Here is an 18,869-nt window from a genome sequence, read left to right as displayed (position 1 = left end):
GGGAAGGAGAACAGCAGCCTGCTTACCCTTAGGAAGGAGAGGTCTCTGTTGTGCTCGATGCTGGTGATCTCCAGGTTGCCCATCACTACCTCGCAGTTCTCATAGTACTTGCGCAGGGCCCGGTACTGCTGCTCCAGGTCAGAGAGGGAGCTCAGCTTGTTCTCGGTGCCGGCACACACTGCAAGAAACCACAGCACAATGAGGCCAGGGTGGAAGAGAGCACTGGAGCACAGAAGGAAATAACGTCTGTACACAGTGATACAGGGAGTTGCTGCAAAAATCTGTAATGATTCCCAGGACTGGGTCACACAAGTCACACTTGAATATCAGCAGTAGAGATAGGAAGGTAGAAATACAGCCCGTGATCATCTCAGCAATGTAAACACCTCTCACCAAATGGGCTGAAGTACTGGTATTTACCACCAAATGCAGAAAGGCTGAAAAGGCAAAAATGCAGGAAAAAGGCCAAGCAGGTTGCCCCCAGCACCTAAAGGGTCAAACCCACGTCTCAGTAAACCCCTACCAGTTCTGCCAGTGACAGAATCAGACACTGGGCAGAGGCACTCCCATCAAGGACTGAAGGACAGAAGGCTGGAGGGACCTGTGTATCCAAGCTGACCTGGGCAATTCAACGTTTGCACTATTCTGAACAGTATTTTGGACAAGCCAAGAGAAACCTGAGCAGAAGACTTATACCCAACATTGTTTTCCCTATCACTTTCCTCAAGACCCCAGCTCTTCCCAGTTGCTTTATGCAATTAAATAGGAGAATAACAACAGCAAAAACCACACTGTCTTTCCACAAGTCCCCAGGCTGAATGCACAGTGGAGATATGCCAGGAAACACCATCCTAATACAGGTTTCAAAGTACACCCTTTAATATTACACTGCTCTGTTCTACATTTTGAAGCCCAGTTCAAAGCCACCACAGAATCCCAGTCTATCAGCCTGCCGGGCATCATGCAATGACAAAAAAAAAAGAGAGAGAAACAAACACAGAAGCAGCATTTTACACAATCAGCTTTTCACACATTGCTTAGCCTGCCAGGACAGGAATGCTGCTTAAATGGTCAAGTGTGGGGCTGGGCTGGTTTTGGTTTGTCTTTTTCAATGCACTTACTTTTCCTCTTAATCAACAGCTTGTGGGTTGTTCTTATCCGTGAGCAAATTAATCTGGGTATATCTAAACTTCTGAAATGGGCATTATATTATGCAAAACAGGAGCCTGCCAAGAATGGCATTTCTGGAGCCATTCCTGCTTCTGGGTCAGATCAATACAAACAAAACTCTCCATGACTGGAGGCATAATCAGTAGAACTGGCTAAAACATACTCTTTTGAATGATGCAGGTTCTTTTTATAAATACCAAAAGTAATTAGGTTTCAGAGTACTACAATTATTTACTGTTTACTTACGATACCCCTCTCCCCCCCCCCCTTTTTTTTTTCTCAATAGAAATGGGAACAATTCTCATCTCTGTTCCCTCTGTGGTCTCTCTATTTGCTCTTGTGCCAGGGCAATTCGAGCTTCCAGCAGCCTCTTGGCAAAGGGCTTCAGGAGGCAGCCAGGAGCCTATGACCTGCTCAAAGTTTTCTCCCAAGGAAACTCCCTCTGCCCCAGAAATGGCAGCAGAAATCTGTTCCTGCTGCACCATGACTCCCACAGGGAGGGCAGGCACGGGCTGGTTTCATTGAAAACCATTCACAGGGTGAAGGGCTGATCACATCGTTTTTGGATTGTGTTTCCAGGGGCTTAAGAGCATGGACCAAAGCTGAACAGGCACTGCAACGCCTGCTTCTCCAAATACACACTGGGTCTACCACCCACCATAGGAAACGCTGGATTATTATTTCTTTCTATGACCTGGTAAAAGTAAAATTCAAAAAAAAAAAATTTCTTGCTACAGTAAGAAACTTGAAATATTTGATGTATGTTCATTATACTGTGTTGAAGAAAAACAAAACTGCTTGGTTTGCTCAGGTTTTAAAACAGAAACTACCGCCTCATTTTGAGGCTTAACTTAAAAGCATGAACATTCCAATTTTTAAATTTTCCGGTAAAACCTTACTACTTAGAGTAAATCATACCTAAACAAGACTTTATTCACAATATTTTTAACAGCTATTTTGGGAGATTCCCAAGATGGAAAGACACGGTCATATTGGGACCTCATGTAGCTCTGGTGGACTGGGAACACGTGGAAGGATTAACCACTGCAACTAGGAGATGGCACATCTTTCTTTTTGAATTACAAAGCCCCATCCTAGGTCATGTATAGAGTTTTACTCAGAAAAACCTCGAGCTCTGCCCCACAAATGTGCTAACCCTTCAGGGAGACACATGCCTGTGCCTGCCAGGACACCTAAAAATTCTCGCTTACCAATTACAAAATGGGTTTGTGTGTTTCTTCCTTAAATACAGCAGTATCTGTTACAAGACTGATCATACTTCCAGCCAGGTAAGTATTATTCTGTCTTATGGCTCCCAAGGACTAATAAATACCTTCCATTCCATTTTGCAATCCGTGCAAAGGACCAACACAACTCAGAAAACAATTCCTGAAGCTCAGCTAATAAAGCTATGTACTGCAACACTGATATTCCACATTGCACGCCCATTAAACGTTTCCTGAAAGCTAATGCAGCCACTTGTTTGCTGTGAGGAGGCAGGAACACCTGGAGCCTGTTCTTGCAAGAGGATTCGGCAGGGGTGAAGCCAGCCCAGATGTCAGCCGGGGCTATGAGCTTTATTTGACTGAGATTAATTTTGTACAGTCGAACCACTCCTGTAACTATTCCCAGTTTTTGATATGGCTAGTAATCAATTCTTTTGGATAAAAAAACCCTTTAAAGCGAATTTAGAATAAATCATGCTGATCCCTTAAATTTATCTCATAGCAATTCCAAGTGCTTAATGTCTGTCTTTAAAAGAGAAGTTTCCTCTGATCCTCTGTTACACAGAACATCTTCTTGTTGCAGCTCACACCTGGGCCTTTGCTGCCTGCCTGATCCGTGCCAAAAGAGCAGTGCAACCCAGGTCCTGCCAGCCTGCTCTACCACAAAATTTGGGAAACCAGGGAAAGTGACTGTGCAGCATTAATTCTCCCAACCCATTGCATGGCCTTCGTCTGGCTTTTGTAGCTCTGTGCTGACCAGAATGGTAATCTTCATTCAACAACAACAAAAAATTGGTCACAGATTGCCTCAAATCAAGTCACATACCAAAAGTGATTATCCTACATCAATTGAGCAGCGCAGAAGTGCACATTTTTTTCCATCAGTACCCAACCAGCAGTGCAAGGTGATGCAGAAACAGAACTCAGAGCAGGAGAGAGCTCTGACCTGCACAACAAGCTGAAGTCACAAAGCAAATGTGGGTATAATAATGGATCATTAATAATCCATTATTACAGTAAGTCATTAATCTCTCTGTCTCAGCTTTGCAATGTATACTTTTGATGCACCTAGTCATTATACCACATTCAAAATACAAAAGAGGAAACTATGCCAGTATGTAAGAAAAGCAGGTTAGGTCCTTCATCACTTGCAGGAGGAAGGGCTGGGACGGTTTCTCCCATCCTTCACAGAGAATCCCTTAAAACAGAGAAATGAGAGATTCTCTTGACAGGTTTCTTAAGGCAAATAACAACTAAAAGGGTAAAAAGGCATTCCTGCCATGAGAGAGAAATGCTGCTGCCATGGACAATCACAAAGGTGCTCCTGTTGGCCCACTGACACCAGGGAGCCAAACCTGGGAGGGACACAGCCCAGAAAGCAGGCTGTGAACAGGTACTTAACAATTTTTATGCCCGATTTTGAGCCATATGAGGCAATTCCCAGCTGCTCCAGGGCAGAAACAATTGTTTTGGGTCTGATTTGCCAAGGTAGTTAAAAATCACTGAAGTAACTGTGTGTGAAGTGGGAGCTGAGCAGGAGTCACACAAGATTCCCAGTACCTCTGTTCCTGAGCTCAACACAGAGCAGGAACATATCCCTCTCACCTCCTGCTCCTCTCCTGGAACAGCAACAGGCATCTATGTGTTGTAGCAGCTCTTTAAAATTAAGTGCCAAAATAATATGTATTCACAGGGATGTTCCAGCTGTATACACGCATAAACACAAGCACAACAAAATGTATTTCCTTGTCACGCCATGCAAAACCACCATAATCTGTATTTCATGAACCTTCTTCAAAGCACTTCGCTGTATATTGTTAGATGTGTTGTTTTATACAGCCCCAGAAATGAGCAGCAAAAAACCCAAGATTGTGTGCTTTAACTGTTCCTGCAGCAGAACCTCTGCTGATTAATAAAAAATAGTCATTCCCTGTCTCTAACACAAGGCAAAGAGGAGCAGCTTAAGATGTGCCTCCAGTCTGAAGCTGCTCTCGTTGTTGAGCATCTCTGGTCACGAACTCTCTGCCTTTCTCAGGGGAGGCCTTACAGGGGCATCTCCATGAGGGAAACCCTCCAGTGCTCTATCGATGCACACCCAGGCAAATCAGACTTCCCCTACATTTTGCCCACATTTATGGGGGAAGCTCCAGTCTGACCTGATTTACTGACATACCACGAACCCCTCAAACCCATCTCTCCACCTAAACGTGCTTGGCCATTCCTGCTCTTTCCACATTCTGACATCAAACCTCACAGAGTGTTCATGTGCAGAGTCACCCACCACTAATGTTATCCCAAAGCTCAAGGACATGCCTCTTCCATCTGAGAAGTCCCAAACCAGAAGTGACAGCAACAAGCCAGTGGTCACTTCTCACCTACACCCCAGTCATGGGGGATTTTGGGTGGGTGCTGGAGCAGAGCACTGCTTGGCCATCATAAAAGTGGATTTCAGGCATTACTCACACATTCAGACTTCACATTCAGACTTCACATTCAGTTGTTTACTTATTACCAGCTACCTAAAGTGACAGTTTCAGCTCCTAATGGCCCCAATTACAACAGTAATAATAGTCTGTATTGAAATAAATTTGTTTTTCATCAATATTCATGCACATGACTTGGAAATTAATTTCCCATTGACATTTTTTCATAAAATAGCCAAATCATTCAAACACCCACTGAAAGGTGGAAAATAATGGAGACATTTAAAAATGTCCATTAGATTCTGCTTTTTAGCCCATTATTTTGCTCTGCTCTGCTGATGATAAATCCATATGTTAAATTAAGAAATCACACTTGCTAACGGATTTTACAATCCTCCCAGCTCAACTTTTGGAAGGAGATAAACTTGTTTCATTTCTTATTCAACCCCTTTCCAGATCTGGAGTACTAAGAAGAGTGGAATCCATTATCTCCACCACGGTCACCCCCACCTGAAATCCCAGTGTCACACTCCTCTCCCAAAGCACACTCAAAGAAGCAGGGAGACCCTCCTCACTAACTCCAAGGGAGTTATCTCAAGCATCTGGATATATTTTCCTTTGAATCATAAAACATTTACTATTATTCCTTTGGCAAGGATGCAGGAGAGCAGTACATTTGCCCTGCACCAGCCTCTGCCTGAAGGCAGCACAACCTCCCTTTGTCAATCAGTTTGTCAAGTGCACCAAAAACACAAAGGAGGCTCAAATTCTTGGACTCACTGGCTTCAGGAATGGCTTTATAGAAAGACAATCCCACGTTCCTTCACCCCAGAAAAGATGAGCCCAAAAACAGTCATCATCTCTTTCTAACACATTCTGCTCCTGTACTTCCCACTTAATTAGCTGTGTTTTTACAGACAGCACCATTATCAGGGTTTCTTGAAAGGCAGCTAACAGAACTGTTTATTAATAATTGCAAACACTCGTGGCAATTTGTTAAGACCCCCAGATGGGGGGAATACTCAAGCCCCTTAAGGAACAACTAATTACCAGCAACGCCACGGTAATCCCCATTCACTTCTTTCTGCTTCACGCTCCCAGCAACAGCCTGGGCACCCTGTCATGTAGGCACACAGGAAGGGGAAACACACTTTTAATCCTTTCATTATTATTTTACAGTTCTCCTTGAATGAGCTGCAAAAGCCCTGAATTTTCTTGCAATTAGGCACGTCCTAATGAAGCAAGGGCTGTCTGCACTTACAGTCTTGCAGATGTTTCCCCTGAGAAGGCAAAACACTCCTGAAGGTCACCAGCCGTTTTCCTGTAAACCCAGTGGTTTGGGAGAGTGCTTTAGAATTGGAAGCTTTCTTTCCCTAGGTGGGAGACTGTAATGAAGGAGAGCATAATTTTCTCTGTACTCCTAATTAAAAGCTCAGCTGGCACAAGTGTTTTCCTTCCGCAAGGTCTGCTCTACACTAGAAAATTATCATCCCATTTGAATCCAGTTGCATGCAATCAACCTGACTGCCATGAACCCCTGGACAGCCACATGGCCACGAGAAGAGCTCAGCATGGCCCCCCAGCTGTTGCCCAGCCCATCAGGATGTCACTGGGATGAGGTGACACAGTACAGGCTGCTCCATGGCAGCCCCACTACAGTTTTAATCCCTTGTACCTGCATGCTTAATTCCAAAGGGCCCAGAAACACAATCCTGGGAGTGCTATTATAGCGTCATAAAATAATTTGGGTTGGAAGGGACCTTAAAGATCCCCTTTAAAGTTCCACCCCTATGACATGGGCAGGGACACCTTCCACTAAACCAGGTTGCTCCAACCCTCATCCAGCCTTGAACACTTCCAGGGATGGGGCAGCCACAGCTTCTCTGGGCCTTACCACCCTCACAGTGAAAAATTTCTTCCTAACTTTTTAGCTGTAATATTAGTTATTTTTAGTTTCAAGTTAAGCTCTCCACACCTACTACATTAAGTCAAATTTTAAAAATTAACTATCATTTTCATCCAGACTTTCATCCACAATACTAGAAGAGCACTCAAACACTTCCCCCACAGCCTTTCTTCTCCATGGCATGGAGAAGTGGTCCCTGGGGTGGATAGTACCAGCGACCAAAATCATTAATTTCCTGAAATTTGGTCACTAAAATCTCAACTATCATTTCATATGCCATTGTAAAAGCTTTCCAGCACTTCCAGAAAAGTTGCAAGGATGTGTGTTACCAGCATGGTCCCACTTCCAAGAGAGGCTGATCATATGCCACCTACACATGGAAGCTCATTCCCAATTTTATGAACTGAAACAGCTGGGCACAGTAGTGACTGACAGCGATTGCGACTCCATCAAGAAGGATTAGCTATGTGTGATAACACCTTCCTGAGCTGATGGAACCCTCTCCTTGTGCCAAACTCCAAAATCCCTTTGGTAGATGCTACACAGCATATTTCACTCGTGCCTTCCTGTTCATACCAACCAAAAAACACCATCAAAATGTCAACCAGATTTAGACAGCGACATTTCAAGGGTATTTGCTTGTACTGACCACGTCAAGCCATCATCACCAGCTTGTTTTATGCCAGTATTGCCAGCATTGTTTCTCTTTTAGTTGTGTCACCTCTGTATTACGGCACAGCAGCTGGAGAGGACAAAATAGGATTGATGTTGTGCAGGACCTGTATCACACAGCTACTACTAAAAAAGGGCAGAAATTAATACAAGAAGTTTTACCAATGGTTCTTCCTCCTCAAGCCTTGGTACCAAATTTTTTTCTCTGTGTACTTCTTCACTTTTTCTCCCTACTATTCATGAACACACACACATACACACACACACACTCTCTCCTCCTTTCCTCATTTTGTTCTATTTGAGGGTAAATAGTCGCTTCTTAACTATAATGTAGGTACTGGACTTGACAAGCAATTAAAGCAAACAATTTCCACTCATCTAACTTTGCCAAATTAGTCATCTACCATCTGCTCTATCATCTGGCTCTCCTTGAGGCCTTGCTGTGAATCTGGAAGCACTCAATCTGACAAGGAGGCAACAGATAAGCCTCCAAGCTGGTGGGGAATCTGAGGGATGGAGGTGACATGGGGGTGACACGTGGCACCATGCTGCTGACCGTCACCCCCACCGGGATAGCTTTGAGGAGATGCTTGTGGCTCCAGTGGTCAAATTGGCAAATTACCAGCATGCATGTTGTGATAGGAAAACATTTTAAATCAAAATATTTCTTTTACAGCCACTTACGCAGTGGGGTAGCTTAGGAAGACTGTGGGATTTTCATACCAGACGCAAAAAATAACTTAGTTTACTGAAATATCTTCAGCATTTGTAAGCTACTTCCCAGTGAAGTACATAACCCAAACAAGCAATTAGCAGACACTATCCAAGGAAGATCTGAGTGGTCTCTGCTCCCAGCACCTGGCTTAGCTCAGGTAAGGCCACATTTTGAGACAACAAAATCGTTTTCAAGCAGCTCTGAAATACAGCACTGGTCTCCTCTGCTCTCCAGCTTCTGAGCACTGGCAGGACCTTCTCCTTTTACCAAGCTTCCATTTTGGGCTCCTAACTGGGCCTCAAAGTACAAGTGAAGTATCACCAGCATTCCTTTTCCAGATGACCTACACTTCCTCCACAAAGAAATCAACTCCAGAGCACAAGTTAGTCCGCACAAACATTGCTGCTCTGAACTGTCATGCAGAGGAATCACCCTCCCTGTTGCTGCTGAAGAACATTACAAACTGTTCCTGCACTAGTCACACACTTGAGTGCAGCACCCAAGATTAAGTGTGTGATTAACTCTTAATGACACGAACCAAAATTCTTCCCTACAGCACCAAAGTACAGACCACCACCACCACCTTCTAAGACTAATAAGCCTGCAGATAAATGACCTTAATGCAAGGCCACGTGTTCTTCCAAGTGCCAAGCTGAAGGCCCAAGAGCGTCCAAATATTGCTCTCCCTGCTTTCCAGTCCTCGCTCTTCTCAAGTCCTGCTCCAGTGCAGCAGCAGTGCAGCCTGTTTCCCTCTATCACTGCACCACAGTGTATCCCGGCTCCCTACCAGAGCAAAGTGGCAGAAGTCTCTACAGGTCCCAGCAGTGACAAGGATCTGGGTTGTGTTTTCAATACCAGGGGAAGGACTGGAGGGAAGATGATGGAGCACAAACCCACAAGCACCAGGGGAACGCAGGGGAACTGGGCACTTGGTCTGGTTTTTTGCACATGTGCCTTCAATGAAAATCAATTTGGCAAGGGATGCCAGTAACATCTGCTGTGAGGTTGGACCAAAATCATCTCCCAGCTCCCAAACCAGGCTGCTTTGCTGGGACACAAAGGGCTCTTTCACCCTGGCAGGGCTCTCCAGGGTGCTCAGCTGGCACACAGCACTGCCCTGGCGCTGCGGTGGTGGCCATGCTCCCCGGCAGCTCCTGCTGCTCCGCCGGGACTCACACAGCTCCCGACAGCTGCAGGCCTCCGCCTGTCTGCCTGCCTCCCTCCCCGCTTCTCCCTTCCCCAGAGGGCCCCCAAATACCGCAAGCACTCACTCAACTTAAATGCATTTTAATTAACGCTGTGCAAACACGCGGAGTTTGTGCGTGCACAGGGGAGCGCGTTCGTTCAGCTTCCGCCTGGTTCTCAGCCCGGGGAATCCGGTGGGAGCGCCGGCAGCCGCTGTGATGGGAATGGGATTGCAGCCCTCGCTGCCTGTACAATATTGAAAATATATTGGCAAGATGCTCACAAGCCCTCAGATCCTCCTTACCAGTATCTAAGCATTGTTTATGTAAGAGATGCAGCTCAGAGCGGGTAGGTGGGACAGGTGCTTCTATGTCTCTACTGTAACTGCGGGTAATTAGTCACCACTAAAGCACACAGCAAGAGGCGCCTCATTAGAGCTTAAGCACAAGCCACTTGTGACATGTAAAAGGTATTTCCCCAAGATCTCCCACAGAAATCTTTCTCGCATTACATTAGTAATTATCACATAACCCAAATACCACCTAATAAAATGATTAAAGTAACTGTGAAATTTCAACACCTAAAGAAAAGAACTGCTTTGGTGAGAACAGCCTTCCCAAATTCTGGCAACCCAACAAGGCAAAACTGCAGGGGGACTTAAACAGTCCCTGGAAAAACACTTGGGAATTAAAGAAAACCAATATCTCATGGGACACACTTGAAAGGGCCAAGCCATGGTTTGGGTGTCCCCATTAACAGGCAAGAACAGATCCAACACTTTGGCGCTGTTTTGCCCAAGTGCTTCAAGGTGACTGTGCAATGCAGGAGAACGTGATGACAGAAATACCTTATTTTAGCCAATATACACACATCTATTAAGTTGAGACTGAATGGAGTTTATTTTTCATTAATGAAAATAACAGGTTCTCAAGCAACACGATAACCTTGTCAAGCAGGCAGGAGAACCCAGCTCACGTAAGACGGCTGAAATGGTAATTACTTAGACTTGGAAGCACTGCAGATGAGAGGAATGGCATTACAGTTGGAGGGAAAGGCAGGGGCCGTGCTGAGGCTGCCTGGACCCCCAGATAGACACCACACCTTGTCTGGAGCCAAAATATGCTGGGCTAGGAACAGAGACCATGTCCTGGTGTCTGTAGGGGTCGTATATGTTATGGCCATCAAGTCAAAGAATTAATGTGCTCTGTTACACAAGACATCCTTACACCAAAGGTTCTATTTGCCTAACTGCCCACAGCTGCACTAAGTAATAAACCCCATATGTTTTATTAAAACAGGTGCTTTCAGATAGCAGTTTACAGGCAGGAAAAACAAACTTTCAGTAAATAAAGTCTAGGGAAGAACCTTTTTTTCCCTCTGTATGCTGTGCATAAGAACATGCAGCCCAGTGTGAGGGCAGCATCTTCTGCACAGCCCATCCCTGGTGTGCTGATAACCCCACTGTACATGAGCAGAATATTCAGGGCAAACTCTGCAGCACTGAAGCTTCTGCCTGTTTCACCTGGGAGGGGAGGACTGTGTGTTTGCATTTGAGGAGCTTCTCAGTGTGTCTCATTGATTCTTTAAAAATGAGTGAGGCAGCAGCTGAAATCAAGTTGGGCTTATCCCTCTCCACTCAATTCCTCCTGAGCCTTTGTAAATGGTTTTGCTTCCCAAGGCTGGAGGGAGCATGGTCCACACTGCACCTCAAATGCAGTTACTGTGCAGTTGAATCTCGCAAAGCAACTTCAACATCTCTAATTGCTTCCCTCACCCAACCTATTGCTGCACTGCACCAACCTAAGGCGTATTTATTTGTTATTTTTAGTTACATATACTTTCAGAAACTATCTCAATAGCTGAGTTCTAACTAACCATTCTTAGAATCAGGTATTATAAATTCTTTACAGAACAGTTCGTTCAAATATACTCCCTGTTAATACTTGCTGTTATTTCTGTTGGGCTTTTAAAAATGCACTCCATATATCTTTTATAAATGTTTGGGTTCATTCCTGCCTCCCCACCCCAGAGACTGCCCTTAAACTTCTGTCCATTGATTGTGACGGTATCAATTTGTAAAGGTCAACAGAAAGCTGCTCTGACAGCTGAACTCAGAAAGCAATTTTTAAATGAGCTGTTTCTCTTCCTCTACAAAGCAAGATGCCAACAAAATCAAAACCCAAGGTCTTTATTTCACAGGTCTGACCAGTGGCTTTGATAGGCTTTGGATCCCTGATGGCCACTGAACACTCCTTGGAAATATGAGCTTGTTTGAGGGTCTTAATAAATTGCAACATCTGGAATAGCAGGTTTACAAAGAGAAAGGGAAGAAAAAGTAAAACGTTTCTTGAAAGAACAACATTAATTTGCTGCTTCTCTGAAAGCCTCTGCAGACTGTGGATAACAGAGCTCCAGGGACTGCCACACAAACATCACCACTCTATGGGTTTGGCCTCATGTATTCTTTTATCATACATGAATAACTTACATTTTGCACTAAAAAAACCCACAACCAGCTGGCCAGTCAAGAAACAGACTATGCCAACTTATTTTGATGCTTGCTTTTGATTTCTTTTGAGAGAACAGGTTATTTTGTTTGGGATTGGGATCAAAAGCCTCTTCAAAAGGCATCTGCCCTTTCCCCCATGCCATAGTTTACTGAATATCTCAAATTCATAACCACTTAAAGGAGGGCTGTGCAATTTATGACACTGTTATACATGAAGAAAACCTGCCGTAAATCAAAGAAATCAGTTATATAAATGAGCATAAAAGTGCAGGGAAATGTCACAAGATAGCAATAAAGTATCTTCCAAATGGTAAATCCCAGGAGCAGAAGCACCATTAGTTTAGAATCCTCCACTCAGCAACAGCAGGACTAGTTTATCACTGGAGCCACAAATACAGCAGTCCTGGGAGGAAGTTATTAAGCGCAGGGTGAGGGGGGTTTACCCTGCAAACAGCCATAACGCCTCTCATTGACTTCCCAGGTCCCAGCCCAGGCTGCTATCTGAGATTTGGTCATTTTTCTGCAAACACTACCAGCAGAAGAACAGACATGTAACAGCAAAATGCCAAGGAATTTGTTGGGATGAGAGAAATGCAATGCCTTATAAAACTCAGCAGCTGCCCCCAGAAAAGTGGCAGCAGCACCAGGAAGATCCATGGACAGATTAAAGCTTCAGTTCTGTGGCACGTGGAGACGATGCCAGGAGAAAATCTCTCTGAACTAAGCATGGGGCAGAAGACTCCCACCCCACCCACCTGTGATGATTCTCTCAGGGATTCCCTTTCCACCCTGCTTGCTCCAGCAAGGCTTTAAGTGAGCAATCTGGAGCAACCACCAGACTGTGCCCTTGGGCTTATTTCTAAGGTCTGCACACAAGCTATTCCCCATCCTTTTGGACTTGAAGAAGTCCCAAGACTATTCCTGCCCTCTTAAGTGGACATTTATATGCACCTTTATCCTGCACAGGGTAACCATTAGCTCACTGTTAAAATAACACCCTGCAGTGATTGCCAAAATCATCTGTTTTCTGGTTCTTAATCCAAGGCAAGGGAGACAAGAAGAGAAGACACAACAGAGGGCAGGCTGTTTTTGTTTGGAGACATGGATGACACATTCCCACAGACCAAAATCAGCTTGATGTTGCTGCCTCTCACACCAAGATGACAGCATTTCTGCCCAAAGTCCTCCTCACCTGACTTTATTTTCACAAGCAAACATGGAAGAAGGCAGACGAATGCCAGCTGCCTCACTGCTCCTCCCCGGGCAGAGAGCAACAGGCACGCTCCTCAGCAGCCTCACTGAGAAGAAAAGGCAGAAAGCAATTTTCCCAACACAGGCCCTCTGTGAGGAGGCTGCTCCCAGGGTCCCCACTTCATTAATCCCTTCCTCTCACTCGCTCCACTCCACAAACCGGTTCAGCTGAACCTGGGAAAAGAGAGGGGGGAGCACAGGGCACCTGCCATGTGATTCCTGGCCAAGCCTTGTGCCGGGGGCTCTGGGCAAGGCCTTGTGCTTAAGTGATGCAGGAGCACGTGCGGCCGGAGCGGCTCCGCGCAAATTCACCCGCTGCAATTCGTCCTTGGAGCTGCCTGGCTGTGACAGGGAAATGGCAGCCAAGGTCAGCAGAGCTCGTCTCATGGTAACGAGCCTGAGCTGGTGGCCCCATCCTTAAAAACACCCAGACCCTCCCCAAAAGCATCTCACAGGGTGCAGAAACATTCCCAGAAGCAGGGCTCCCTTGTTCTTCCCCCACAATACTGTGCTTACTAAATGCCTTCGCTTTTTATTACACCCACAGAAAGCACAATCCAGCTTGGACTGCTAGGAACAGCTTAATTAATAACAATTAGCTGCAGCACAATTGTGATTCAGGTGGCGTTTTGGAGCATGAAGGAGAAACTTGACACTTCTGCTTGTGTGCACGGACATAAGAAATTCCAGGCGAAGTTAATGGAAACTGAGCGGCTGAACAATGCCAAAATTCAAATGTACTGTAAAATTACTAAATTATTTCAATGTCACAGGAAGGCGTCGCACTACTTCCAGGACTATTAGCCCTTGGAGAGTTTTAATAATATTTGGTCAAACACCTCAGGAGCACATCACTGGGATATTATAAAACCACTGAGATAATATAAAATCCTTTCATATTTTAGGAAAGGGTGGGGTGGAAATCCCTGTTTACAAAAGACAGGAGGCAACAGCCTCGAAAAGCTGGGTGCCAGCTCTGTGCTTCCTGAGGCCACCTGGTCCCTGCCTGGTGGCGGATGCCTCAGAGGGGGCCTGGCTGTCCCCTCCTTGTCAAGGAGAAGGGGAAGGACACTTTATGAAATTGCTGTTGTCTAAAGTGGTCGAAACACCTGCCAGTCACGGCAGGTTTATTGGCCATGCTCCCCGCAAGGGGGGCTGCATCTGAGTGCCTCTGCCTTAATTAGTGTCACCGCAGTCAGATGCAATTTATGTTTAAATAGACATGGGTAATAAGAAGACAGTCAAAGTGACTACTTTCAAACAACAGCAAAAAGGTGGAGGCTTCAAATCTTTCTGCTGGAAATCAAGAGAAACTCTTAGCTGGAGAATGAATTGACCTGCTAATAACAGAGCCTTTGCCAGGCTGGCGTCGTCTTAGTAAAAAAAGGCAAACGAAGCACAAAGGGACTGTACAGGATCATGTTTTGAGAGCCATGAAAAAGCACAGAAATGTGCACCCAGTGTGCTAAATGTGAACATATGAGGGCATTTGTGCAAGGCAAGTTAGGCAGCCCATGACGCTCAGTGTGAAAACTGCACACACGTGTTGATGTTGATTTTCACAAGTTTTCTTGTGGCTTTGCAGGAAGCCATCACCTTGATCTCAGGAAAATAAATGTCCTGTATGGACCAGCAAAGTACACTTATTTTCTGGCAAAAAAAAGAACATATCACAGCCATGTTGCAGGCAGAGGGGATTCCAGGTGGTAATGCCTGGCCTGGAGGGAGTATGTTTGGAAATTGTTCTGATACACATGTGATGCAGCCAGAAAACCAAGTGTTTCAGACAACTTACCAACAGTAAAACAGGTGTTTTCTTAACTAGGTAGACCAAGAATACATGGGTGAACACTGGAAATGAAAGCAAGTGGCTCCTGCCCCAAGACTTGCCACAAATCCTTCCTGAGCAGAGCCCCGCCTCCCAGAGGAAAATCATACGCTTAGTAATGTACGCCTTCCTCATCATTTACAAAATCTAAGCCATATTGTTGAAAAAATGTGTCTGAAAGTATGAAAACTGTTCCAGGGCTTCTGGCAGAGCCTGCAGATACATGGGCCAAAAATCTGCTTCCCAGCAGCACAAATCCACCCTGCTCGTCCCCAGCATCACCATCCAGAGACAGAGAGCGCACGGCTGCCTCAATGCCACTGGTGCTGATGTTCAGCAGCCAAGGAAATAGAGATCACCACATCATGAGCTTGCCAGCTAATCTTCACACCTGCTTTTGTCAGGTGCAGCTAGAGCATGACACTGGACTTATTTTCTCTTATGCCTCTGCAAGATCCCTCACTTGACCTTAACAGATTTCTATCAAACTTACATTTGACAAATTTGGCATAATTAAGAGAACGGGTTGGATATCAGTCTCTTTTCCACTGGTGGTGCTGCATGAGAGAAAACAGTGTTTGATGAGCAGCTTTGGGTCCTATTGTGTTACCTACATCAGGCTGAAAGGCCTGTGGCTCTCCATATCCACAGGTCATCTGGACTCAGTGAAAGCTAAGAAAACCTCTCAAGCACACCTCAAGCTCCCACCACAGCCTTCTGTGAACATACTACTTGTCTGTAGTCATTAATGCAGGTAATAATCCTGTGCTTAAGAAAAGCACCACTTTTGGTTTAGCTGCCTTGCTTGTCCTCACTCATGTTCCTTCCCTAGGGAGGTACGGTCGGGCTTGAACTCAAAACAAATTGCCCCTGTAGATTTGGTTCTGCACAGCCCCATTCCTCCTGAAAGGTGGCAGAAATCCCCCAATACACACCCCACCCACCACGCTCTGCAGATTTGCCACTGGGGAACTATAAGCACTTGCTGCAATTGATGGCTCTCTGTGACCCTTGTCTCTAGATGAAAGGAGGCAAACCTCTTCCACTGGCTTTGGAGATAGCAGCAGCACCACCCAGAAAAATACAGGGCCTGTAAAACTCACCTGAGTGTGGTACCACACTCTGGGGGTGCAGAGGATATACCCACCTTGGGGAATGGGATACTCCTTCCCTGCTTCAGTAGGAAACACCTCCCTAAGTCACACACAATGCCATGTTGAATCCTTCCTCTCCCTCTCCTCTCTGCACCCACTGGTGCTGCATGATTAATATCACATCAAATTTGTCTTTGCACACTATCCCACCAATCTTTCTTTGTGTAATGTTCGTTTAACACCAGGTGACAGTTTTAGTGATTCCTCCTTTATTTGCATGTCCCCTTGAAGAAGCTTCATTTCTCCTTCTAATCAAGTCATTAATTTTCAAGAAAATCGTTCCCACCCTGAGATGGCTGGATTCTAATTTGTCTCTGTCACACAAATGACAAGTATCACCTCATTGTCATGCTGTGATGTACCTCCACATACCTGTATTCGAGTAGGAAAAGCACCAAAATTATTTTTCCACAGCCACAACTGCTTTTCTCTGTGGCAGTTTGATTCTATCATGATCCTTCCTTCAGGTACTTTGTAGAATATTATACAACTACTCGCTTTTTATTACAAAACACATCTTGTTCGTAATTTCCTTGTAATGGGAGAAGTAGAAATGATGGTGCCAAAATTACTTTCTTTTTTATCTTCTTTGCATCCTGTTTACCAACAGAGCTGACCACCTGGGATGCCAGTGCACACTCCCCTGCTGTCAGGTTGATGCTTCTCTCCAAAAGTTCTTTCCATTATGCTGTCAGCACATGGATTTTCACATAACAAAAGCTGAATGCATCATGGTAAAAACAGAGTTTATGCAATCTGAACTCGCACCAGGCAGCTCCTCTTTTTCCGAGTGCTCTTCCAACACCCCTTGCTTTTCCTAGATCTCTTTTTCTTAGATCCCAAACTGCCCCCACTAATTCTGGGCCACCAGCCAGGAGAATCATGAAATGCTTTTAGGAAAGGTAACCTGTCGTGTGGCTGTAAGGGACGATGGAGGACCCCACACTTTGCAACTCGCACCTGCCTTTTTTTATCAAAACACCAAAACTACTGACTACATCTCAGCACTTGCACATCTCAGTCTTGAGTGTACCAGGAATATTTGGCAGAAAACAAAGGCTGAGAGCCAGAATTGTGGCCACTGGACGATCCTTACTCTCATGTCCATGAAACTTGCTTCCAACAAAGAGCACTGTGCCACCAATGAGGCTGCCTGACAACAAACAGGGGCTTTCCCAGAGGAAAGATCTTCCTGATTTGCAGGCTATCTGTGATTTTCTTCTGCCATTTAATATAAGGCACTAACTTCATATTAAAATCAAAAAGCTGGCTTCTTATAGATGTTTAAGAACACTGATTGAATTCTTTCTCATCTCATGCTACTTCTCCTTGAGGAAATGTACTTGAGCCTCAGAACTACTCCTGAAATCATATTTGGAAAAAGGCTGGGGCTGCAACTCCTTCACTAGCTATTCCCAGCACACAGGATATTAGATATTAACAAATTTCAGTCCAACATAATTGAATAAATAAAATCTTTCTCTTAAAGACAGATTGCTTTTGTTTCATTAAAGCATCAAGGTTGTACACAGACCCTTGAGGATTGTCCTGTCTTTTTGATTTCCTTTCTGTTGTGCTTACTGTACCACCTGGTGGAGAACACCACCAAAAGTGATGGGAAAACAGAAATAGAATTATTCATAGAGGAACAGAAGACCTTGCAAGCATTTCTTTTCTTATTACTGACAGTTCAGTAAATAATTTCTGCTGATGGGCCTGGATTACCTGGTTATATATTCATATGATACCCCGAGTTCACACGGTAATACTGAGCACAGCACCTCAGGGAGAGGATTATTCACCAGGGAAGCAGCCTGGTCCTTGCTCTCAAGGTTTTCCCTGGCAATGCTTCTCCTTCCTTATCTGTCCTTCTCCCTTATCACCTTTCCTTCTGCCCCTGCTCTCCCACAAGTGCCTCAGAAGTGGGTTCATCCCTACAGCCACATCCCCTCACTCACACCTGTCCCCTCTTGGGAGCTAAACCACCCACGTGAGGTGAGAGAAGCCTGCAAACAACAGCACCTGAGCCAACAGATGCCAACAGATGCCCTGTGGGGTGGGAGCACCCTTCCAGCAGCCCCCTTCTTTTGCTGGGCTAATTGCAGTGCTGGCAGGAGCAAGGGCTCCCATTCAGCAAATTCCAGAAGCACCTCTGCAAGTGTTCAGGTCTCAGGGAAGAGGAGTGAACTGTGACTGAAAGGATTGATTTTGTGCCATATCATCTCCGTCCCTCTCCCACTCTTACAGGCTGTTGCCGAGTTGTGTGCAAACACTGGTCACATTTTTCCAACCTTGTAATTGCAAAAATCAATGAAATTCTCAACCATAAAAAGGCAAATTAGCAGAGGGGTTCCCCAACACGTTTCATTGTTGCTGAAAACATCGGAATAGATAAAATGAATCACTGCATTTGGGCAGCATTTCAAAGCCCAACTTCAGGGAAGAAATTAATTAAATATCTATTTTAACCTCAGAATTAAACTGACAACAGAAGTTGTGGTTTGCATTTCCACTGCGAAATTCTCCAAATGCATTTCAGTGTTTGATTTGAGAGGCAATACAAGAGATGTAAAGCATGTGTGCAGGGGGAAAGCACGTGTACTTTTTCATCATCCTGAAATAAAATCTCTGCAACTGACAGCTCAAAGAAAAGACAAGAACCTATTTCTAGATCTGGAGGTAATGCCATTATTTGTAAAAGTTCGGTTGGACTTGGAAAAAAAAGCAAATGTATGAACTTAGGGAAATTTTTTTTCCCAGCTACAGAGAAATAGCTACATCTCTTAAAAAATCTTATATATATATATAGTAAGATATATACATAAAGTAA

General features: G+C 44.8%; 1 protein-coding gene across 3 annotated transcripts in view; it reads right to left on the bottom strand.

Annotated features, from left to right (window-relative positions):
- The window catches only part of ERBB4 (erb-b2 receptor tyrosine kinase 4), a 574,516-nt gene that overhangs the window by 352,560 nt on the left and 203,087 nt on the right, over positions 1–18,869 (bottom strand). For all 3 annotated transcript variants that reach the window (XM_069021790.1, XM_069021791.1, XM_069021792.1), the window contains exon 2: positions 27–178. In XM_069021790.1, the coding sequence (XP_068877891.1) occupies positions 27–178 (152 nt within the window). The remainder of the gene's footprint in view (positions 1–26; positions 179–18,869) is intronic.

The sequence above is a fragment of the Aphelocoma coerulescens genome, chromosome 7 (genome assembly GCF_041296385.1).
Source record: "Aphelocoma coerulescens isolate FSJ_1873_10779 chromosome 7, UR_Acoe_1.0, whole genome shotgun sequence".
Taxonomy (NCBI): domain Eukaryota; kingdom Metazoa; phylum Chordata; class Aves; order Passeriformes; family Corvidae; genus Aphelocoma; species Aphelocoma coerulescens.
Note: the sequence above shows the minus strand (reverse complement) of the source record. Positions and strands in the feature narration are given on the sequence as shown.